This window comes from Rhynchophorus ferrugineus, unplaced genomic scaffold (genome assembly GCF_030347505.1).
Source record: "Rhynchophorus ferrugineus isolate W39M unplaced genomic scaffold, kcgeb_rfMv2 rfM3, whole genome shotgun sequence".
Classification (NCBI taxonomy): Eukaryota; Metazoa; Arthropoda; class Insecta; order Coleoptera; family Curculionidae; genus Rhynchophorus; species Rhynchophorus ferrugineus.
The window spans coordinates 11,555,320-11,581,133 of NW_027472582.1; the positions used below are offsets into that span (position 1 = coordinate 11,555,320).

Below are 25,814 nucleotides of genomic sequence, written 5' to 3' on the forward strand. Positions count from 1 at the left end.
CATTCAGTTTCAATTTATGGTGATTCAAAATCATTTCAGTTGATATCTTTAGAGTGTCTGCTATTTCATTCAGTTTCAATTTATGGTGATTCAAAATCATTTTGTGTATTTTTTTTGTGGACCTCTTTTGGGCGCTCACTGCGTTCACCGTCTTCGGTGCTCATTTCACCACGTGTAAATTTGATGTTGGTTGATTTTCCTGGAGCAGTGTCCGGAACTTTTTTACTTCAACTGTATTTTTCCCTTCAAAAAGCAATATTTTATCAACAAGCGAAATTCTTTAGGGCTAACTAAAAAACATATGGATTTAATTCCAGTAGCGCCATCTATGTATCAGGCCGAGGACTTTTCAATTGACCTGTTATTTAAGTCAATAACTGTTAATAATCTGTTAATATTTCCAATCTAACACTAATTCACCATTTATCAATTTCTTCTTCATTTCTTTATTTCTTCACATGTTCGAACATATTGCACATTGTATCTCTTTTTAATTGGAATAAAATAAGATGGAAAACATTGTCTGGGGTTGAAAAGAATTTACGAACTATAATAAGCAATACATCATACATCTTGATGACGTGGGTTCACTGCTACTTTGAATAGACTATAGTAAAGCCACAACATGAGACATTACGCCACATTGTTCCGTAGAAATGAACCGATTTAATAAGGCAACAAAGCCGAAATAACGCGGAAATTTATAGATTTTTTCGATCCCCATTCACACCATCCCGGCTGACATTCTATGTTATTATTTCCGATCCTTCTTCACGCCGAACGTGTACGTCGTACGCCGACGACTTCCTCGTGGACTCGCTCGCCCCGATCTTTGATTTATCGTCGCCCGTTCCGAACGGACAAGAAAACGTGAATTTTCGTACGTATATTTAGCGTCTTGCGCTGGTTTTTACCTGTTTTAATTGGGTGCCTTGCGGCGACGGTTGGACGAACGGCAACGGAACGAGCTTCGCGGGAGGATAAATGACAGTGGTGCGCGAGCGAGACCGAGAAGAGGCCGAAATGAAAAAAAAGAGCACGGTCCGAAGTTAAACAAGAGCGCTTGTAGCGTCGGCTCGTCAGCCATGCAAAAATCCGGCGGTATTGGTTCATTTTGCTCGGCCTATGCGGGTACACGGACCGAGCTTGAACCAATTAGGATGGGAAAGTGCGGTTAGGAACTGATTTCTTGAAGTTTATCCGGATTTATCGCGTAATACTACAGTTCAAAGAAACAAGAACGATCAAAATAATTTGCTGGCTGTTATTTCCAGTTATTGGCATACATTACTTGGCAAATAATTACAGATTTGGCGCGTGCGCAATGTATATTAATATATTTTATATCATAATCTATACAAAAAATAAACTATATCGTCTTATTTTTCTAATGGTACGTTCTTTTCGAGTCGGTCGAGTAAAAACAACAAAATCTCTAAAATATTTAGTTAATATACTGTATTAATAATTCTATAGGAACAGTAATTAAATTGCTGTGTTATTCTTGGGGTTTAACATACACTGATTTAAAAGAATGCAAGAACAAAGGTAAGTGAAGAATGTAAGGTTCAATTTTTAAAAGTTATAAAATCCAAAACAGTATCAATTTTTTTATATGTAGTTGAAAGTTTCATCTGGGCAAAAAATGGAACTGAATCGTGAACATTTTCGTGCGATGACTTTTTACGATTTTCGACGTGGATTATCACAACAAGAGTGCATCAATCAACTTAATTTGACTTCTGGCGATGAAGCTCGTATAGCTGGTTTAGTGATTTCAATCGTGGTCGTAGTTCGCTATCCGACGAGTTTCGTGAAGGTCGTCCAAAATCGGCAGTTGTGCCAGAAAACATCGATGCTGTGTGCGAAATGATTAAGCAAGATCGTCATGTCATCTATTATGAATTTGAGGCATCCCTAAAGAAATGCTTAAGAAATTCAATCGCGGTGATTCGAAAGACGTTTATCGATTCAACGAAAGACGAATCGTGACAGGTGACGAATCAAGTATATGTTCGTATGAGCCCGAAAGTAAGCCGCAGTCAACCGTATGGGTGTTCCAAGATGAACCAAATCCAACCAAAGTTGTTCGCGCACGAAGCACTTCAAAGAGCGTTGCAACAGTGCCTCTAGAGGATCGTAGAACAGTAAATTCTGATTGGTACACAACCATTTGTTTACCAGAAGTCTTCAGTGAAATAAGGAAAACAAACAAGAGATGCTGGATTGTTCTTCATCATGACAATGCGAGCTCGGTCATCCGCCGTACAGCCCTGATTTCGCATCCAATGACTTATTCTATTTTTTCTTCCCGTTAGCAGTACGGCACCGATTTTTAATTATGAAATATAAGATAAAAATTCAAAGAAGATGATGAAAATGTTCAAAGGCTGAATAGGAACGTTTCTGATTGAGATTTGACTTAATATGGGGAATTTTTAGATTTTCTGTTAAAATATTTCTTTGGAATATGTCAATCATGGACTATCATTATACATTAATATTTTTGCGAAAGAACGACATGGAATTAGAAATGAGGATGACTAGGCAGAGTCCCGGTCAAAACGAAACCGAATATTTTCCGAAACCGTCGTTCTCCTTTTTCTCTCGCTCGGTTTCTGTCAAAAAATGCCGAACCGGGCCCACCCTGAACGATTCTTAGAGCCGCGGACAGAGAGAGAGAGAGAGCAAAAAAAACCCTTCTGCGAGAGAACCAATATCAATCTTCCTCGACAGGCATACATAAACGGACTGTTAACAAGTGCGCACGATGAACTGGCCGGATAAAAAAAATTAATTACCTTTCCACCTTAATTAGCTCTGAAAACTTCTGTAACATTAAAGGCAGCATCTTAATCGAGTTATTAAAAGAATATTAAAAATACACAAATAATGCCGGGGATGGTTATTAATTTTCGTATTTGCTCGGCGAAGGTCCCACCGCAGAAATTAATTTAAATAAATAATTAAGTTTTTTTCCCCCGACCGATTCCACGTACGTTTGGATGTTTCGTTTTTCTTTTGTTTTGCGCTCGTTAGGGTCCGGCTATCCTTTCTAATATGCGAATCTGCATCCTACTATGTAGAGGTCTTAATCAATGACTTAGAAAAAATTATAATTTCTACTATCATTCAACTGCATAACAATAAATCATAAGAATCATTAATTCAATGTAATTATTGTACTTCTTATTTATCAATTATTTCGGGCAGTGGTTTTTAATGTTAAAGTCCCTAGATTTGAGTATTCTTAAAGAAACACAACACATGCAAAATGTTGCCTCCCTTTTTGAGGACAACGTGAGCATCTGGAAGCGTGAACTTGACACGGTTAAAGCTTATATCGAGGAAGAATTGTATGCCTAAAATTGTTCTCTAATATGCCGTACAAATAAGTAAATTTCAATAAAACGAAACACGCCCAAATCAAGTAACCTGGAATAGTTGTCAGATCGGTGACACAAAATATGTAAATACATATTTTAGCTCCAATTCTAATATGGTAGTTTCGCTGTTTCTGTTGTACGTAAATCGGCTATGGACGTGTAATTTTACGTTGTGACGAAAATCTGGCAGCGCTGTACCGCAATATCTCGGCAGAGCATTACATTTTGTATTTAAAATTTACCTACACATTTCAGCAATAAACGCTTTTTTATAAACAAAATTAGTGAACTGATTTTGTACGAATAGATCTGTCCATTTTTCTTTTTAGAGAGCAATAATGTCTTCATTGTGTTATTATTTACGTAATTTTGGCTATATTAGTTGTAGAACTTATATATTTTTCTTATTATGCAAAACATTGGAGGAATTTTTGCATGAGTCATATTTATTGTGTTCTTCGGTCTAACAAAATCGTCGTTAGATTTTTAGGGTATTTATATGTAGCTCGGGGAATGGACCCTTAGTTATTGATGTAATATATAATGTGGAAAATACAAATATATAATTGGGATGGCAGCGGTGTTATCTGGGGACGAGGCTTGGGCAGTCGATGGTAGCACGTCTGAACTGAACGGTGGTCAGACACTGAATGAATCCAATTAGCTTTCAATAATATCCGAGATCAATGTCTTGGGGTTGCCAGATATTCATCAAGGTTGGTACAGAGTTAAGAGTGTAAACTGATAAAACGAAAATTTTCTAAAGGAATATTTTCTACTTTATAGATAATAATTTTCCTTAAAACATTGTCAACAAACCAATACGATTGAAGCCGGTGAAAAACACACACACAGGCACTAATCAAAAGAAAAAGGATTTTTCCTTTATGGTGACATTGCTATGCCACATACATATTCAATGACTGGCAACATTGAGAGAGTTTGGCTGGAATATGTTGATGCATCAACCGGTCATTAGTTGGGACCTTACCCCCAGTTGTTTCATAATCTGCAAGTAACTTGGTATAAAGCTGGCTTTAAAAGAAGTTTGTGAATATCAATTAGCTCAAATCTTCACTTAGAAATCTTTGAAGTTTTACATTAAAGGAATAAAAGTTTTAACAGAAAAATGGCAGGTTTTTTATGAAAAAAAAAACAAAAATTACATTCAAAACTTTTTACCCAGTCCATTATTAAAATGAAATGATTTTAAGATATGGAACGTTTTATTTAAAGTTACCTAAAATTATGACAAGACATTTTTCTTACGCATTCTTAAGGTACCAATAACTTGTGGATTTATAGCTACTTAGTAATGCAATGTTTATTTGAATACCGCGACTAACCGTCTTTATTCGAAGAATCTAAAAGTTGTAGATTTATTTATATTCAAAGTTATAATGAAAAATGTGATATGCTAAAGTTGTCACAGAGTCTTAAATTTATAAGAGTACATTAGCCACCGTTTGTCTTTTTAATCACAATTTTGTGAATACTGATGGCACATCTATTGATTCTATCGGATAACATGATTTTACAGGACGAAACTGTTCAAATATGAATAAATCGACTTACCAATCAGCTTGTATCGGTCCGCGTCCCAAGGTGGGGGTTCTTTGGTGGCGGCGTCGAACTCGTAGTACAGCAGACTGAACGTCTCTTTGCACGACAGTGCGTTTCCTGGAAATTAAATTCGAGTGTTATTTTTAACGATCTGGACGCGAGATAAACGAAGTAATTAGTCGGGACCGGGTCTGGTTCGCGTCTTCCTCCGCGTGCCTTTTTCCCCCGGAACAACGCGAACGATTGTTGTCCGACCGACAACGAAAAACAAAGAGTGAAAAATTTAAAATTTCAACGGTCCGAATTGCGGACCGCCACGAAAATTGTAATTAACTGACCGTTGTTTTGTGTTTTTAGAGTCGGTATGACACGAATCGGCGATGGTCAACCATTTTTATTGTTAGAAGGTTTTGAATAAACAACGATGTTGTAGAGAATGGTTAAATAAAGACTGTTTTGCATGAAACGGTATTATGGAGCACCAAATATATTATTTTAAGTATGTAATTTCAATATTGCTAAACACCATTGCTCTTTAACATTGAAAAATATATTAGTTTAAAATCCTTGCTGAAAGAAAATAACTGTTTTGTCAATTTTAATTGAAATATATTGCAAGTACTTCTTTCAAAATCAAAATGTCAACAGCATTATATTAAAGGAAGTGTGTTCAATAATATTTTAAGCATTCTATTATCACTTCAATGCTTTCTCCTCATTCCTTCAATTAAGTTAATGACCAAGAAAGGAAGACAGGTTGACGTTGGATTGCCGATCGTTCCGCAGTTATTCGTTAGTGTAGTTAAGAGTTTGAACAAAAGTATAATGGCTAAACTTGTAACGTCACAAAAGGTGGAACGAATGTGCTCAAATACCTCTTATGACTTCGTTACTATTACAAGTAACACACATTTAAGCTTATGATTCTTATTACATCTCAGTTTATAATTTAAGACCTCTAAAGGTGAATCGAAGTTATGATTCAACAAGTCACAGTCTTCTGGCCATGCAGTGGATCTGGTATTGGTTATTCCAGTTGTATGAGGGATGCCTCAACATTTCCCTTTCAACCTCATCATAAACTCTCTTTAAGATTAGTACGTGGAAATTAACACGATTTTAATATTCAATAGTACGTTATTTAAAATGTTCAAGTAAATTATTAATTCCACGAAAATTCGTTATTCCTTTAAATTAAATTAAAAGCACATTGGTAAAGGAATTTCACCTAGATTCAAGACAACTCATAGGCAAAGGGAGGTAGGTCTGTATTAGTTATCCAGTTGTCTAATAGCAGCTAGTAGTAATAGTTACTCTTAATAAATCGTTCAAAGAGTTTCTATTAATGACTTCGTTCAGCCTTAACAGCTCATATTACAAGAAATATTTTCTTGATATTATTTCAGGTGCAAAGCTGAAGCAACATTTTGCATATATAATATTCGTATTCAATATCTATCAAATTGAATTGAAATCCTTTGTTCAATTTCCTTGCTTGTAAATCATTCCAAATACCGAACAACATGTAAATATGTGGTTCAATAGAGTTTACTGATTTCGCAAGTTCCTTTTGTGGTTGGTTTGTTACACCGAGATGGCCATATTCTAAAAAAGTTCAAAAATACTAAATATCACACTAAAATTCACATGAAACTTATGTATCACCATACGTTTCTAAAAGTATTGGAAGGAATGTCATGACTATCGTATTAAATAGTCATATCGATACTTCAGATTGTCACCGTTTCATATCCGTTATAGTTATATAAATGCCTCACAAGCATTGGACTTGATTTTATATTTCTTGATTGAGACTCTATTAATATATGAAATATCAAAAGAAGATCCCGAAAATAACAAGTCAATAAAGAAATCAAATATCATTTCCACGATGAATAGAATAATGTCACTTGTCGTTATTTGAAACAATAAAAGAAATATCTACTCATCGTTTCCGCAAAGATACGTTGTTAATTGCACCTTCTCAAATGTTTCCTTAAGTTTTAGTTCGTTTATGTTCGCAGCTAAAGTAATATAACAAATTTAAAAATATACGCAAATATTATTCGTTTGCAAAATAGAGATTATTAAGTACAGTCGAATTTTGACCACTACATAAGCACTAGGAATTTTACAATATATATTGTGCTATACTTGATTAATATATATCTATGACCGGGTGTCATAATATTGTTAATGTTAAAAAATTATACAACTATGTTATGTCATAATATCAAGATCCAAACAGAGATCTGTAATATTATTGTGAGTATCCGGTACAATGATCTGTAGATCTAATTATTAATAATTCTTATCTTGCGTTGTCATGCATAAGCTATAGTGTAACCACTTGAACAAGTAAAAAGACTGAAAGGACACCATTTAACAGGTTAATTAAAAGTCCCCGGCCTACCATAGTAAAACACATTTTTTTGGCAAAATTAGTTTTTCTTATTCAACATAATTCCCTTCAAGGGTGACACATTGATTATAGCGACCCTCCAACTTTTCGATACCATTTTTGTAGTACGATTTGTCCTTTGCTTCAAAATAGGTTTCAGTTTCGGCGATCACCTCTTCATTCGACGAAAATTTCTACCCAGCGAGCATTCTTTTGAGATCTGAGAACAGGAAATAGTCGCTGGGGGCCAGATCTGGAGAATACGGTGGATGAGGAAGCAATTCGAAGCCAAATTCATGGAATTTTGCCATCGTTTTCACTGACTTGTGACACGGTGCATTGAATTGGTGAAGCAGCACTTTCTTTTTCTTCAAATGCGGTCGTTTTTCGGCGACTTCGTTCTTCAAACGGTCCAATAACGCTATGTAATAGTCGCTCTTGATTGTCCTTCCTTTATCAAGGTAGTCAATGAAAATTATTCCATGCGCATCCCAAAATACAGACGCCATAACCTTGCCAGCCGACTATTGCGTTTTCCCACGCTTTGGAGCGGGTTCATCGTATGGACTGTATATATGGACATATCGACGCAAAAACTCGGGATTATTACGATTGATCTTCTTCAAACACTGTTCCGAATCATCAACACGTCGTTGTTTTTGGTCAAAAGTGAGCTCACGCGGCACTCACTTTGCACAGAGCTTTCTCATACCCAAATATTCGTGAATGATATGGTGTACACGTTCAATTGATATCTTTAGATTGTCTGCTATTTCATTCAATTTCAATTTACGGTCATTCAAAATCATTTTGCGGATTTTTAAAATGTTTTCGTCGGTAATAACCTCTTTTGGACGTCCACTGCCTTCACCGTCTTCGGTGCTCATTTCACCACGTCTAAACTTAGCATACCAATCCTTGATGGTTGATTTTCCTGAGGCAGTGTCCGGAAACTCGGCATCAAGCCAAGTTTTTGCTTCAAATGTATTTTTTCCCTTCAGAAAGCAATATTTTATCAACACGCGAAATTCTTTTTTATCAATTTTTTTCACAATAACAAAAGTTGCTTCACTCAAAATGCTATAATTCACAAACTAATTATAGGACAGCTGTCAAAATTATACACGCATCTTTTGAGGGTTAGGGCTAATTAAAAAAACATATGGATTTAATTCTAATAGCGCCACCTATGTGTCAGGCCGGGGACTTTTAAATTGACCTGTTACTTTGGTGTTATGCCCGCGTTATTAAAACGATATAAATATATATCGCTGATCAAAATACTCACAGATCAGAAATGACAATAATGACTATCTCAGCCAATATTCTAACAATTATTCGAATGACGACACACAATACATAAACTACAGCTATTTAAAATAAAAACACGCATTAGATTGTCTTTTATTCCGGCTTAGCCGTTGTCGGACCAAATCAAATCAATTCGAAATTCTCGCGTCTCACGTATACGTGGCTTCGGCTGGGGATTTCGTGAAGTCGGGAGTGAAAACAACAAACGTTTTATTGAATTTACTCCGGTTGTGGCGGCGTGCCTTCGCCATTATTCCGTAATGTACCCGTTTTAAAACATCCACGTCAATTTCCAGTTGTGCCTGTGCGCGATCTAGTCGCCTTATTGTTGGTAATTTTCGTGTTAGTTAATAGAAGCGTTCCGCTCCGAACTGAGTTCTCTCTGATGCAGGTGTAGAGCGCTAGCTGGCTAGGCTGGCTGGCTGCTGCTACTGCTATGCGGTAGCGTAGAAAATTTATAATTCCCCATCGCGTATCTGCGGATTATTTAATGGATTGTGAATCGGTTAAATGTACGAGCCCGTAATTTAAACTAGTTTCGGATAAAATATGTACCGTTATCGTCATTAAAGGTTCTTTAAAAACGCCATTATTGCTTTAATTAATTAATTCCAATGGCATGTTTATTCCGTCTTGATGTATTTCGGCCTTAACAACGAATTTAATCACTTCCAACTCGTACTGAATGAAAATTCAATTAAAAATAACAGCAAAATAAAAGAAGATCACAATAAGAATCATTAACCGGTTAGTTAACGGGCCTGCATTTTGCCGAATTATCAATAAAAGTTTCCTAATGATTATTGTGCGTACATAATTATTAGAGGACATTCACTCATAATTTTTACAGCCCGTTCCAATCTTTCTGCTAACTGTGTGTCAGAGAAGCCATTCTGAATCGATTTCAATAAGTGGTAATGTGTACGCTAGATCACTACATAGTATAAAACAAAGTCGCCTTTTCTGTCCCTATATCCCTATGTGCCCTTAAATCCTTAAAACTACGCAACGGATTTTGATGCGGTTTTTTTCAATAGATAGAGTGATTCAAGAGGAAGGTTTATATGTATAATACATGCATAATATACTAAGGCAACATTGCTAATTTTAGAGGTTTCTAACGTGATGTCCTAAATTATCCTATTTTTTTGGCTTATTTAGCAATTAGCAAAAACGCTGCCTAACCCTACGAGTTAGATCAAATTAATGTACTACAGTATTGTACACCATAAAAAGGTCTACAAAAAAGTCCGCGATGGTATATGTTTATCTTTTAGGGATAACCCACATTAACCATTTTTATTGTTTACTTTTTACGTGAGAAAATGGCTTATTTACGAAGCTATTTTAAGCAATACGGCATTAATCCTTATCGCATTAAGTACCTTAAATACAGTGTGCAATTAATATAGATCAATATGGTTCCTTACAGCATGTAAATTAAACAAATATTTTCGGAGATATTACAAATTTAAAATTTGCGTTTAAAAATGTGTAATGTAATAAAAATTGTATGAATTTAGATATTCCAAAGATAGCAGGAAATCTTCATAGTAAGTATAGGGGAAGAGGAATTGTTTTACTCCAAATTTAATGCGTGCAGGCCAAGGGCAGTAATGAATGAACCAAAAATACTGGATCGATTTTAATCATGTTTTCATTGAGTGACATAGGCATATATATTTTATGCCCGTGCAAAGTCGGAGCGGGCCGCTATGTTTTTATGTACAACGTTCATATTTTTTCTGTAGTGTATTTAATTAAGTATCAGCATTGCACCAGTGCGAAGCCGGGGCGGGTCGCTAGTTCGGTATAAGTTCCCATTAAAGCTGCATCACTGTTTAATGTAAGATGACTTTGCCTCAGATACTCGTTACAGTTTGTCTTTTTATCACCAATTCATTGCCTTCCAACTTTTTTGGTTATTCAGGCCCTTCTTTGCCATCGAGATTAAAATCGTCACTGAAATCATTGAAACCAAAACCGACACTCGGACCATGTCGGAGCAGAATCACCAAGAGTTTCTAAAAAGATTTGATGTGCTTCAGCGGTAGATATCTTCAATTTAAACAACAAAAAAAGAGAATGTCAAAAATGCTATTTTAAGCATTGCATTATTAGCCGTTGTATAGACTGTACGACTCGTAATACCAAATGGAGAACTATTGTTATATATAGAGGAATGTAAAAACCGCCAAATTCAGAAATCATTAGAAATACAACGTGGGGCAAAAGTTCCGCTGCCATACTAAGTGATTTCCGTTATATCATATAACTATCCTGACATGTACAAGATGTCTTCAGTAAGTGATCTGTTGTACAGCTTATCATCTAAATCTTATTCTAGAGACTGTTCTAACTTATTTTAAAGTCTATTCTAACTTATTATAGAGATCATTAAATCTCACTCTATGTGTCTACTAATCAGTTCGTATCGTATTTTACGTTTGAGCCTATGCACTACACTGTCATCGCGCACATTTAACTCTTTGACGAGTGCATTAGGATGCACTAATAGTCCACACCCTTCGAATCACACTCGTTATGAGTTAAGGGGATATCGCGCTGAATCAGTTTGTTGAATACGTAATATGGGGCATCGGCGATGGCTCGCAAATCTTTATTCTGGAACCTCTGGAGGATAGCTGTGTTAGATTTGCTAGTTGAATCCCACAGTTCAATACTATAGGTCCAAATGAGCCTAAGTATTGACTTATGCAGCAAAACCTTGTTATTTAATGATAATTTAGATTTACGCCCTATGAACCAATCTATTTGGTTTAGTTTTAGCCCAAGCTGTTTGAGTTTTATCAGTATATGTTTTTTTCTATGTCAAACGTCGATCAAAATGCATTCTCTGATATTTAACATTGTCTGCTTGCGGAAGTTCATGATTATTCAATTTTACTGGGGGACATGTTCTTTTACAAAGGGTGAATGTCACATGGGTAGATTTAGTCTCATTTGCTTTGATACGCTACGTTTTCAACCACAATTCGACTTTGTTAAGATGAAGTTGGAGATTTCTTGTGGCTGATATTGGAAACTTGTGTGATGATAAAACCGCTGTATCGTCAGTATATGTTGCAACAGTAGTGTTTCTTGAGGTCGATAGATCAGTTGTATACAATAGATACAACAATGGACCCAGAACACTGCCCTGCGGAACACCCGAATATATTGGGTGTATGTCAGTGTATTCGTCACCCTGTTTGACGATAAAATGTCTGTCTGTGAGGTATGATTTCAGCAATTGAAAGTGCGTCAATTTAAGATGGAGTCCTGTGTGTCACACCTTGTCGAAGGCCATAATATATCATGAAATGCAGCGGAGCAATATATTTTATCATTTAATTTGTTGTTAATTTGGTTGACCAATCTGTGTGGTTGTTCTGTGGTTCCGTGTTAATTACGGAAACCAAATTGGTGATCTAGAGTAATATTTTTCCCCTCTGCGATTATTTTGAGTCTCTTAATGCATAGTTTTTCGAATAGTTTAGAGATCACAGGTAACAGGCTTATAGGATGACGTCCTTAGATTTTTTCCCAGATTTAAGAGTCATAGTGATTTGAGCCACTTTCCAAGTGCTAGGAAAGTAATTAAATCTTAGCATGGAATTAAATATGAATGTTATTAATTTGATGCACTTTTCTGAGAATAACAGCAACAATAAACACAAACGTCGATTTAGAAAGACGCTCGATAACAGCCCGATTCCGAAAATAACCATTCACACCGATCAAGCGTGAATAATATTTAATGAATAGTTATAAATTCCGGCATTTATCAACGCGAAACTAATGAGGATATGGTAATGTACACCGAGTGTAAATATTCTAGCGGCGAGGAAAAAAAGGTTGTTAACGGGATATTTGAGATTTTATGTATGGACGTAAAGTTGAGCGCCTGCGAAAGATGCAAAAATGGCATCCGCATACGTGCGCATACTGCCGATGGAAGATTATTATCAGCGTATAGTATGTCAGATTGATTTTTACACGTTTTTCGTTGCTCAATGATTTTTCTCTATGTAAATTTCACTACGCCACAGTTAGGCGACTATAAAATTAATAACCGTTTTAATAGCGCGGACATAACACCAAAGTATACGATGTCTTTTCAGTATTTTTACTTGTTCAAGTGGGTACACTATCTATACCTTATGCATGACAACGCAACGCAAACAATAAAAATTATCAATAATTAGATCTATATATCCTGATACTCCGTATAATATTAGAGATCTAAATATGTATCTTGATATTATGACATAACATAACAGGTCAATAGAAAAGTCCCCGGCCTGACACATAGATGGCGCTACTAGAATTAAATCCATATGTTTTTTAGTTAGCCCTAACCCTCAAAAGATGCGTGTATAAATTTGACAGCTGTCGGATCATTATTTTGTGAATTATAGCATTATGAGTGAAGCAACTTTTGTTATTGTGTAATAAATGGATAAAAAGAAATTTCGCGTGTTGATAAAATATTGCTTTTTGAAGGGAAAAAATACAGTTGAAGCAAACACTTGCCTTAATGCCGAGTTTCCGGACACTGCCTCCAGGAAAATCAACCATCAAAGATTGGTACGCTAAGTTTAGACGTGGTGAAATGAGTACCGAAAACGGCGAACGCAGTGGACACCCAAAAAAGGTTGTTACCGACGAAAACATTTAAAAAATCCACAAAATGATTTTTAATGAATGACCGTAAATTGAAATGGAATGGAATAGCAGACACTCTAAAGATATCAACTGAACGTGTACATCATATCATTCACGAATATTTGGGTATTAGAAAGCTCTGTGCAAAGTGAGTGCCGCGCGAATTCGCTTTTGACCAAAACCAACGACGAGTTGATGATTCGAAGCAGTGATTGAAGATGATCAAGCGTAATAAGCCCGAGCTTTTGCATCGATATGTGACTCCGAAGTCCAATCGATAGTCATCCGAGTGGACTGTACACAATGAATCCGCTCCCAAACCTGGTAAAACACAACAGTTGGCTGGTAGGGGTTTTGGCGTCTGTTTTGGGATGCACATGGAATAATTTTAATTGACTACCTTGACAAAGGAAGGACCATCAACAGCGACTATTACATAGCGTTATTGGACGGTTTGAAGGACGAAATCGCCGAAAAACGGCCGCATTTGAAGAAAAAGAAAGTGCTGCTTCACCAAGACAATGCACCGTGTCACAAGTCAGTGTAAACGATGGCAAAAATCCATGAATTGGGCTTCAAATTACTTCCTCATCCACCGTATTCTCCAGATCTGCCCCCCAGCGACTATTTTCTGTTCTCAGATCTCAAAATAATACTCGCTGTGAAGAAATTTTCGTCGAATGAAGAGGTGATCGCCGAAACTGAGACCTATTTTGAAGCAACGGACAAATCGTACTACAGAAATGGTATCGAAAATTTGGAGGGTCGCTATAATTAGTGTATCACCAATGTGTTTTACTATGGTAGGCCGGGGACTTTTCAATTGATCTGTTACTTTTTTTATAATATTTATTGATTTAGTAATTTAAACTTATTAATACTTTATTGATGATTAAGACTTAATGGAAATTAGTTCTTGAGATAGTTCGTATATTAAAATATACAGACATATGTATTAAATATATTTCTGATCTGAAATTGAAAATTTTGTTAAAAAAAATTTTAGTAACAATAACATATCATCTTTAAGCTATTCTCTTTGATTATAAGAGAAATATGATTAACTTTATAAATTCGAATTAAAATCGACAGGGCGATCAAGTGTAAGTTAAAATATAAACATATAATAATCACAAATAAATTCATCACAAATGTAAGATATTATCGATATATTGAATAGAACATTGTTATATCGAAATCTTTATTGATAGGTCCAATAATCTCTTAGGACTTAGGAGTGTATATGCATTTCTGGAATCGAGCAACAGCATTTGAGATAAAAAATGAAAAACTGCACAGTAATCGACCTTAATTGAAACGATTCCAAAACAATTAGCGATTCGGCAATATAAAGTTGGTTAACGTTTTCTAACTCGTTCAGAATGTTATGGCAATTAATTTTCATTTGCATCAAACGATCGTTAATGTCGCATTATTGGATCTGAATATTCGAACACTCAAAACTAAATGTAGTTCTAAAACAGCAATCATTTTATACTCTTGGTAGTTCGAATCAAGTTCGGAACCGGGACCGAGGTAGTTTCGGGCAAAATAAATAAATTGCAATCAAGCCAATCTGCTTTCGTGGCGCGCGGCCATTACGACTGTTCTAATTTTATTAATTAAGACCATAATTTCGGTGTTGATCCGGTTCTGGAAGTTGGGAACGAACTTGCACTAATTAAAAATATGTTTATTCGATTTATTTCCGCGATATATTCGGGAGCCGTTGAAGCAACAATATAGCAATTGTTATATTACAAAAATTTAATATGTTAGATCAAAGGTAACTTAAAAAATATTGATATTTTTAATAAATCCAAAAAATAATTAATACGTCTAAAAATTTAATTTTAAAGGTATAAATGTTTAATGATATATCGATATTTTAAACATATCAAAAAAGATGGATATTATTGAACTTAATTTTTAAGGTTTAGGTGTAAAATTAAAAGTAAAAAAATAAAAATGCTAATGCTTCGTTTTTTTGTGGCGATATATCAATATTTTTATTTACCGACATTTAAGTGAAAAATATATTTTTACAAAAAAATCTATATTTTCTATTTATAGATATTTTTCTTGGAGATTGAAATCAGTCATTAGGCTGTGGTTAATTAATTTATTTTTCATCATTTTGCCCGAGATATATAATTCATCATCTTAGGAGTGGTATTTAGTGTAAAATAAAGGATGGATCATTCGTATAACTTAATTATTTTATTAATTCATTTTATTTATTCGTAAAATAGTGAACATTTAATAGACGTATAAATATAATTTCGTTTTTTTTTTGTAACAATAAAAATTTATCTGATTATATATTCATTTAAAGGTATTTAAGAGATATTAGTTCCAAGAAAAAAGCGCTCCTTATTTTGGGAAACTGATATTTTGTGCTAAATTAAATAAATTGATGACTCAGTTTTGTTCGAGTTCATGGAACAAACAACGGACAAAATATGGAACATTTTTTTCGATAGGTAAAAACGATACCTTGGCGACTAAAAATATGAACGTTTATGATTCTGACTGATGCATTGCCATCGATTTTGTTCCCATATTCGATTTTCCATTTTTGATGTCAGAGGTTCACCAGGCATTGGAAGGTAACTTGTTGAAAATCTGGATAAAATAACGGAAATGATCTAGTTTGATGATATTAGCAAGGAATTATGTATTAAAAGCTTCCCCTAATGGCGCGACTCTTAATTTGAAGCTGTACTATGAAGCACTATGAACGTTGGCCGCTAGGACAGGGACTGTCTTTCATCAACACAACGCCTGTCCATATATATCGATAACAATTTGCCAAAACTTCTGGAACTTCGTTAGGAAGATATCATCCCTCCACATAATAGTCTGGACCTGAAATCAAATGATCTCTATTTACTACATCTAGTATTTCATCTCATGCAACCTTCGTCAGTATTTAATTAATCTTTACAATTTTCCATTAGATCTTTTCATATATGTCATATACGTCTTTCAAAAGAAGTTAATAATTTTCTCTCCCACTCATAAGGAACTCGGACATCGGTTAGAACAAATAAATAAGCCTAAGGTACAATATCTGGAGAAGCATCATTTTGCGTTTATATTTTCCTAAACATTTTTATATAAATTGGTTATCACGAAATCCGACACTGTCATTCACTCATTTTAGTCTTTGAAGCTGAATATATTCAAATTTATGATGGTACTCCTTTTCTTCTCTATACCAGGTATAAACAATTTTTCTACAATGTTTTATAGGTATTCAAGAACTAATTTCTGTTCAAACAGTATTTCGGATAAAATTCTTCGACATTCAATTAATCTATTTTCATTTTTTCTAAATCTTTGGAACATATTGTTGAACAACATTTAATACTTTTTATCTAAAGGTGACTATGTGGAATGAAAATTAATGTTGTTTCGAAGCATATTCAACTATTCTATGGTGTCAGAAAGATGGAACTTATCATACAAAAATAATTTTTTTTCTCGTTATATTAATACTTATTTTTAATGATCTCGTTTTAGTGGTCACAAGACTATATTATTTATGATTCAGGAAAATATAGATGATTAATCTAACAGATGGACTTGTTATTAGGTGCCTTTCTTTCCAGAATCGTCAGACTACGATGTATAAATGTATGAGGATCTGAGTTATACTTAACTCTTTGCATAATAATTAACTTCATAGTTGCTAAACTACTCATTTAGTAAATGGACATAAGAAACCATATTTATAAATATGTTTTATTGTAATTATAATGACAATAAAATACTCATTCATTAATAAACAACAACAATTTATATAATAATCACTATCTGTTGATTAGAGAGTAATAAGAGAGATTCATCGTGATTTTAGATACTGCATTTCAGACCGGATAAATAACAGTGGTAGTTCGCTCTTGTTCCGAACATTTCGACGGGATTACGGCAAATTGTTAATTCCTATAACAAACTTACCTGGAAATAAACTACAATCCCTAATTGTAAATTTAATTTCGATGTAAATTCTGTTTGCTTCGCCGCGATCGATGAAAGGTGTCCACAGCCAGTTGTTGGCGTTATTGTAAGCGACGTCGCAGACTACGTACGATCTCCAGTTGATACCTTTTTGGAAGTTGGTGAAGGACTCTTCGACCCACTGAAAAGAAAACAGAAAAAATGTTAATATTTTTATCTAATATATATTATATTATATATTTTATAAAATTACATTTGCCATAATTGGCGAGATTTGACGAAATTTCTTTTTGTCTTTTTAATATAAGATTATATAAGTCTCACTCAGATAAAATTTGAAGAAAATCGGCCGTGAGATCATATCAATCATAAGTGAGTGTCATATCAAGTGTCTTGAGAAGTATTTTTTTAGATGCCGCATCACTTAAACAGCTATATCTACAAAAATAATTTTAATTTTGAAAAACCCTCTTAAGGATTTACCCTGAAAGCGTTGAGCTTTGAAAATATGGAAAATCCATGTTTTAAATTTTTATTAAGTACCATCTTATTTTCGTAATTTTCACTCAAAAAGATAGAAGGATTTTCTACCTAGGCATTTACTGTCAGACCAAAAGATGACCTTGAAGTAGTTTTCTGAATTTTGGGAATGCGCTAGAGCAAGTCCGGCTGATCTAAGTTGGGCCAATAAGGTAGTCATAAAAGAAACATAAAAAGCAGGTGTACCGAAAGGCAGTGTTTTTAGGTCCTGTTCTAGATATCTGACATATCGTAGAAAGAAAATGTGACTATGGCTACTTTTGCTGATGGCACTGCGTTATTTGTTACTGGAGACAATAGCGAAGAATCTACCAGAAAACTGCAACACGCAAGTAATAACATAAATAAGAGGACCCTGGCATGGAGAGTAAAAGAGGCAACAAAGTAAAAGTCAACGAGAGTAAATCAGTGCACATTGAATTCACTTACAATCAATGTTAAATCAAAATCATCAATTAATCAATATTTGATTAATATGTTAAATAAATATGAATGATACTATTATCTGCGAGAAGAGAATAATATCAACATAACACAAATATTTCAGAATAAAGTAATAAGAAGTATTGAGGATGATACAGGAAACATTACTTCCATCGAGCCTTCAACTGTCCTAGAGGAAATTAAGAAATTCGCAACAAGACATGAGGAAAGCCTCCAATCCTCCAACCAACATCGAAGTACTGCAACTCTCAAACAACATTGAACTAGGACGCAGACTCAGGAAAATCAAACCGTGTAATATTATGTAGTAGTATAGCGAAGCTCACTAGGTGGTAAAAACACTGAAGAGTGCCAGAAATCTTTATTTAATTAGAATAAGGGTCAATGGGTCTTTCTAGAAAAATATCTAGTTTTAAGTCATTGTAGAGACACATTGTAACGACTAGTAATAATATATCAAGAAATTATAAAAAAAAAGTTTTTGTGCAACGATATAAGTTAAATTTCTTATGAAATAAAAATAGTAGAGAAGGAGCTTATAATCACGGCCTTAACGCAGTTTGTACAGGTCAATTGAAAAGTCACGGGCCTACCGTAGTAAAACACATTTTTTGGCAAAATTAGTTTTTTTTCGCTCAGTTTCGGCGATCACCTCTTCATTCGACGAAAATTTATTCCCAGCGAGCATTCTTTTGAGATCTGAGAACAGGAAATAGTCGCTGGGGCTAGATCTGGAGAATACGGTGGAAGAAGAAGCAATACGAAGCCCAATTCATGGATTTTTGCTATCGTTTTCACTGACTTGTGACACGGTGCATTGTCTTGGGGCACTTTCTTTTTCTTCAAATGCGGCCGTTTTTCGGCGAACGGTCCAACAACGCTATGTAATAATCGCTGTTGATTGTCCTTCCTTTTTCAAGGTAGCCAATGAAAATTATTCCATGCGCATCCCAAAATACAGACGCCATAACCTTGCCAGCCGACTGTTGCGTTTTCCCACCCTTTGAAGCGGGTTAATAGTGTGCAATCCACTCGGATGACTGTCGATTGGACTTCAGAGTCAAATGATGGAGCCATGTTTCATCCATTGGCACATATCAACGCAAAAATTCGGGTTTATTAAGCTTGATCATCTTCAAACACTGCTCCGAAACATCAACTCGTCGTTGTTTTTAGTCAAAAGTAAGCTTGCGCTGCACCCACTTAGCACAGGGCTTTCTCATACCTAAATATTCGTGAATTTTATGATGTACACGTTCAGTTAATATCTTTAGAGTATCTGCTATTTCATTCAATTTCAATTTACGGTCATTCAAAATCATTTTGTGGATTTTTTTAATGTTTTCATCGGTAACGACCTCTTGATGGTTGATTTCCCTGGGGCAGTGACCGGAAACTGGGCATCAAGGCATGTCTTTGCTCCAATTGTATTTTTTCCCTTCAAAAAGCAATATTTTATCAACACGCGAAATTCCTTTTGTTCCATTTTTTTCACAATAACTCAAACTCAAAATACTATAATTCACAAACTAATGATCCGACAGCTGTCAAATTTATACACGCATCTTTTGACGGTTAGGGCTAACTAAAAAACCTATGGATTTAATTCTACTAGCGCCATCTATGTGTGAGGTCGGGGACATTTCAGTTGACCTGTTAAACATTCATAGATACAATAAAAACATTCTTAGATATTTATATACGAAGCTGTTTTATTTACGTTGGTTCTGTTGAAGTTTTATTCAGTTTTAGTTTCGGCCAAACACCTATCAATTGTCCCCCCCCCCTCGATCGAAAAAAGTCACCGCTAAAGCATTTCTCGATCAATTTTCGTTGTTCCAAGGCACGTAGGAAAGAATGTGCGGTAAATTTTCTATTCCATTACTCACTGACTGAAGATGGAGCCTGGTGGGCTCCGTAAAGGAATTTTCTATCGTTTACGTGTAACGATAAATTTCTCCTCTGAGTAAATAATCGACGAAACGTCACGACGCTTAATGAAAATTTATTATTAGGAAAAAAAGCGCCCGGCATAAACAGACCTAATAATTTTCATAACGATGAAGATGTTCGGTGCATTCGTTCGCCGGGACGGACGACTTGTTTGTAATTTTCATATTTATCTCGTCGGAAAATCGACGAGTTCGTCCTAAATTAAAACGTATCGTAACCGAGAAGATGTCCGCCGTGTCGAAAGGGGGCATTCTCAAAATGTTTCGACTATTCAATGAGATCCGGGTTCGAGATACAAACCGTTTCATAATTGCCACATATTTATATGGGAATTTAAATCAGTATCAGTAACTGTCTTTCTGCTCGGGTATGTACAACTTAATAAAACCAATAATAAAAATACCATTCTTGATTTGCCGTTTCCTGTTTCATCCAAGAATTTATCGATTCCTTCTTCCTACAAGAAGATTGTTGAGAGAATATTTTCTGAATCTAATAATCAATGATGAATAATTCAGGGAATTGACAAAATAATATATATTTTTTTATTATTTAATTACTACTTTATTACTAATCGTTTCCGTCTAACCTACAATTTCTCTTTATCATAACTTAAATCTAGGTATATAACTAGGAGGACCCATCGGCCCTAACTCAGTCTCTGGTGAAATAATGTTTATACATGTCACTGCTGTATTTTTTATTAACTGCACCTCACTACACAAGATCAGATGGTTTGATTCTTTTGAGTCTGTGTCCTGTTCTGGTGGTATCCAATAGTTGCAATATTTCAATATTCGTATGACAATGGAGTCTTTCCTCAAGCTCCCTTGCAATTCTCTTGATTTCTTGAGTGACTGTGGGTATCTGAAGGTCTCGATGTGGGTAATTTGTACTTTATTTATATTACTCCTTGCAGAACATCCCCATAATTGAACTCCATATAGGCTTCAGTATTTGCTTATATAATAGCAATTTATTATGTACTGATAATTGTCATTTTCTTCCAATTATCCGGTACATTTCCCTATATTTCAATTTCAGTTCTTTTCTTCTTTATATGTTCCTTCCAGCGAAGTTTTGGATCAAGATTCATTCCGAGATATTTAGCGTTGTTGCTATATGGAATGAGTATTATTTAATGTTATTGGTGCTTGTACGGCCTGTTTATAGGTTAATATAAATACAAAATAATATGAATAATATACACAATATTTATTTATTAATAAGGCGTTGAGCTACTTATTGTCTTTTAAGGCAGCTGAAATCGATTGCCCGAATAGTTGCCGATGGAATATTGCACCAAAACATTCGTCAATTGATTCATTGTCATTGATTGCTCTAAAATTATGTTTAGGTTTGGTGCTTGTGTTAGCCAGGGAAGATGCTTGATTAAAAAAAAAATTATTTATTAAATTGTTACTAGTCGTTGCTGACTAACCTACAATTTGTCTTTATAATAGCTTAAATGTAAGTATATATCTAGGAGGACCGATCGGCCATCTTAGGCCCATGTCCGATAGGTGTAATAATGTTTATGTATGAACACTGCTGTTTTTCTATTAAATGCACCTCACTACATTACACTACACAAGAACAAATAAATATATGTCTTGTTCTGGTGTTATCCAAAAACATCGCTGTTTGACATGTGTCGAATGACGATTAGCAAGTTACTGAAAACTACAAAAAATAACTAAACATTTCAAGGCAAATATTATGCTGAAAAACCAGTAAGTGTTCTCTATCATCTGGTTTGTATTTCGAAATGTAATAATAAAATAATTCGAACTAATCATAATAATAATAAATTGTATTATAGATAATCTTTTTATCATCTGGGGTTAAAAAGGGCAAGGCAAAGGTATCTGCTCAGCTCTACAAGATCACTACTAGATACACAAATGGACTAGAGACTCGAAAATAGAGATTAACATATTGTGACTTAATTATAACCCTTGAGAGACGTCTATTTCCTAAAGCAGGAGCAGCGAAATACCTCGGCATTCATCTCCATACTAGATACATAAATTGGAAACATCATGCTACTCAAAATTAAAAAAATACACTGGTTAGTCGAAGATATTTCTAACTTGACCTAAGATTGAATCTATTATTATTGCTTTATTAGTCAATAGCCAACTCTATTTGGATGTTTCACGGTAAATATGATGTTGAACTAAGTTATGAGCTCGACCAGCAATCCAACGCTGTGAAACTAAACTTTTTTCTCAATGAAGAGCTACACGATGACGTCGACATCAAGAGGCCCTTCGAATTCATCCAGGATTTCTCCATAAATTATAAAATAAGGTTGCTAAACCACAGCAACATAGAGGCAATGCGCTAGGTAATGTGCAGGAAGTTAGAAGCAAACATACTTGTATAAATGAAAAGTAGTAACTTTTTTTGTTCTGGCCTAAAAAGCAGGCAGTGGAATGCATGACGCATACCTGGTCGCGTAGACTTGCCCTGGAGTGACAAGTTGAACCGGGTTATGTGGGACTGCCTCTGGGCTTACCAATACACTAAACCGAAACCGCCTCAGTGTTGACCCCTGTGGATCGCTACTGCTACTACATTAAATTTGGATATGGCACCCGCTGATCGGGCAGCCGTTATTGGGCACGAGGGCCCGGCGATTCTATTGATTCGCGAACCTGAGTTAACACACAACTGTATACTGTTGTATGGAGGCAAAAGTTATGACTGCAGCGACGGATGAGGTCGTTTCAGCCTGGAAAAGGGGAGCTTGGCGGTGACGCGGTGCTAAGCTCTCAGCATGTCGACCAGCTCGCGAACAAGCGCGCGCGTTTTAAGAAGAACTTGAGCTGAGTTGTTGTTTGTGGAATAATTGAGATATGAAGTGCTTGATTTCTGGAGTGTCAGTTTCCCTATGAATTTGATTATTTCTGACAAACCATGGAGCGTTTAATATTCTCCCGAGGAGCTTATTTTGGAAAACTTGAAGCCGTTTGACCTGGTTGGGTGTAACAAACTTGAAGTAGACATTAGATCCGTAGAGGAGTACGGACCGAATTAACATCTAGTAAAATAAGCATTTGATGGAAATGGGAAGTCTGTTAGAAGGGCAGATCAGAGAAGATAGCAGGTTTGCTATCCCCGAACCTTTTTGAATTGCTTTCTGGATCTGGGAATGCTAACCGAACCGCCGGTCGAAGTGAAGACCTAGGTACGTGACGTTATCCAGCCATGGAATTATTGCGGTGTCGATCTTAAGTTGCGAGACGCGCAATGCGTAACTCTTCTTATGGAAAAGGATGGCATGGGTTTTCAGGGAGTTGAGTTGCAACCTCCAGAATTTCAACCACTTGACCGCATGATCGAGCTGCTTCTGTAAATTTTCATGAATTGTAACTTCGAACCTGGCAGCCGTGAAGAAAGCAGTGTCGTCAACGTAAAACGCGACGCCAATGTGCTCTTTTCTCGGCAGATCTGAAATAAAGAGGTTAAATAAGGCTGAGGCCAGCGGGGAACCTTGAGGTACGCCAGCATCGATTTGTTTACGACTGGAAAGCGATTCCCTGATCTTGACCTGGAAAGATCTGTCCGAGAGATAGGACTTGATGAGAGCGGTTAGGTCTTCTGGGAGGCCTAACTGCACGCACTTTGCGATCAATCCATCGTGCCAGACCTTGTCGAAGGCTTTGGTTAGGCCTAGAATAACTGCTCCAAGCTTCTTACGTTGGTCACGAGCGTGATGGATTTGTGCGGCTAGACGGGTAGCCTGATGGACGGATGAGTGGTGAGCGCGAAAGCCGAATTGTTCATCTGGAATGATGTTGTTTTCCTGTGTGAAAGAGTTGAGAGCGTAGAGTATTGTCCTCTCGGCAAGTTTCGAAATGGCGCTGAGAAGGCTGATGATAGGCCTGCAATCAGATGGAGATGATTTTGCTCCATTGTTGGGTATAACCGCTATATTTGCGTGTTTCCAAGACGCCGGGAAAAGAAAAATAGTAACACATTGATTTATAAATTAAGATTGTGTTAAGTATTTCTAATTAAAAAAATGTATTAGTTTAAACTTGAAATATATTTTGATCAAAATGTTAGTGACACATGATGGTTATATTGTCCCCGGTCCCCTTTTCCTTTAAATCTCTCTACACCCTCACATGACGCGAACCGACAGGGAAAATATTTTCACAAAATTAAGATCTTAATTGGAAATATGTCCCCTGACCTTTCCCATCACCCCGACAGAACGGACGGCGCTGCCGCAACACACCCTGTCGGCCCACCTAGAGGATACGTTATGCGAAATTAATACATTTGAATTATTTCTCTTTAATTTAACGTCGGAATAACGACGGGAACGGGGGGATACGGCGACGGATAACTAAAGAGGGTTGGAATATTTCTTTTTATTGTTCTTTCGGATTTAGCTCTTGCCCCGACTGTTTACTTTGGAGAATTAATAAGGCTTTAAAGAAAATTAATTGGAATTGTTAAAAGTTCCGTAGTGAAGGTGAGGAGGGATCCCTTTTTTTGGGATTGTAGCGGGAGATGTATAGGAGCACAAAAATAATGACCTTTTTTTTCTTTCGTAAAGAGAGTTTATCCTACCTCATTGGCTACTACTTAATCTTTATATTTTTTATATAAAATTCACTGTAAAAATATCTGAAGAAAAAGTAACGTTTGTAATTATTGATACTATATTTGTTCTTGCAGAGCCAAATCCAAAAAGAAAATAACAGTTTAAAAAATTCAGCCAAAAAGGTTATTTTATATATATATATATATATATATATATATATATATATATATATATATATATATATATATATATATATATATATTTATATATATATATATATATATATATATATATATATATATATATATATATATATATATATATATAACTAACAATTATATATAAATAACAAAATCAATTGGCACTGTAATAAATCATAATGTTATTACTATTGAGGTTCTGATAGGGCGTGAACATTTTATCTGGAAAAGACTTCTTGGTAAATTTATTAATAGCAATAAATAATAATAATACTTTAATTTGCTTTTACAATACTGCCAAGGAAATAAGAAAAAGAAAATCTTCTGCATTTATTGCATTTACCAAGATTCAGGCGTATTTGTTAAACATTTGTTTTAAAAATTAAAGGTTTTGCAATCAAATTTGTTTTTAATTTATTTATTACAATGTTAGTAGTTATTGCCAACTAACCTACAATTAGTCTAGTCTTTACAATAACTTAAATCTAGGTATATATCTAGAAAGGTTCATCGGCCCTTCTTAGTCTCTGGTGTAATAATATATTAACACTGCTATTTTTCTATTAAGTGCACATCACTACACTGCACAAGATCAAATAGCTTGATTATTATGAGTCTGTGTTATGTTCTGGTGTTATACAAGAGTTGTATTACTTCCATATTGACATGAAAATGGAGTCGCTCCTCATGTCCCTTTCGCCGCAATTCTCTCGATTTCCTGATTGACAGTCGGTATATTTTTCTATATTTTAACTACAGTTGTTTTCTTTTCATCTTTATTTCCTTCCTTCGAGCGAAGTTTTGCATCAATATTCATTTCGAGA

The 25,814-nt window shown here is 35.2% G+C and overlaps 1 protein-coding gene and 1 long non-coding RNA gene across 10 annotated transcripts in view; one reads left to right on the forward strand and one right to left on the reverse strand.

Annotated features, from left to right (window-relative positions):
• Positions 1-25,814, reverse strand: part of LOC143193733 (ephrin type-B receptor 1-B) — a 615,182-nt gene that overhangs the window by 42,155 nt on the left and 547,213 nt on the right. For all 9 annotated transcript variants that reach the window (XM_076400076.1, XM_076400075.1, XM_076400077.1 and 6 more), the window contains 2 exons: positions 17,293-17,473; positions 4,962-5,066 (listed from right to left, as the gene is read on the reverse strand). In XM_076400076.1, coding sequence (XP_076256191.1) covers positions 4,962-5,066; positions 17,293-17,473 — 286 coding nt within the window. The remainder of the gene's footprint in view (positions 1-4,961; positions 5,067-17,292; positions 17,474-25,814) is intronic.
• The window catches only part of LOC143193735 (uncharacterized), a 58,659-nt gene that overhangs the window by 30,255 nt on the left and 2,590 nt on the right, over positions 1-25,814 (forward strand). The window lies entirely within an intron of this gene.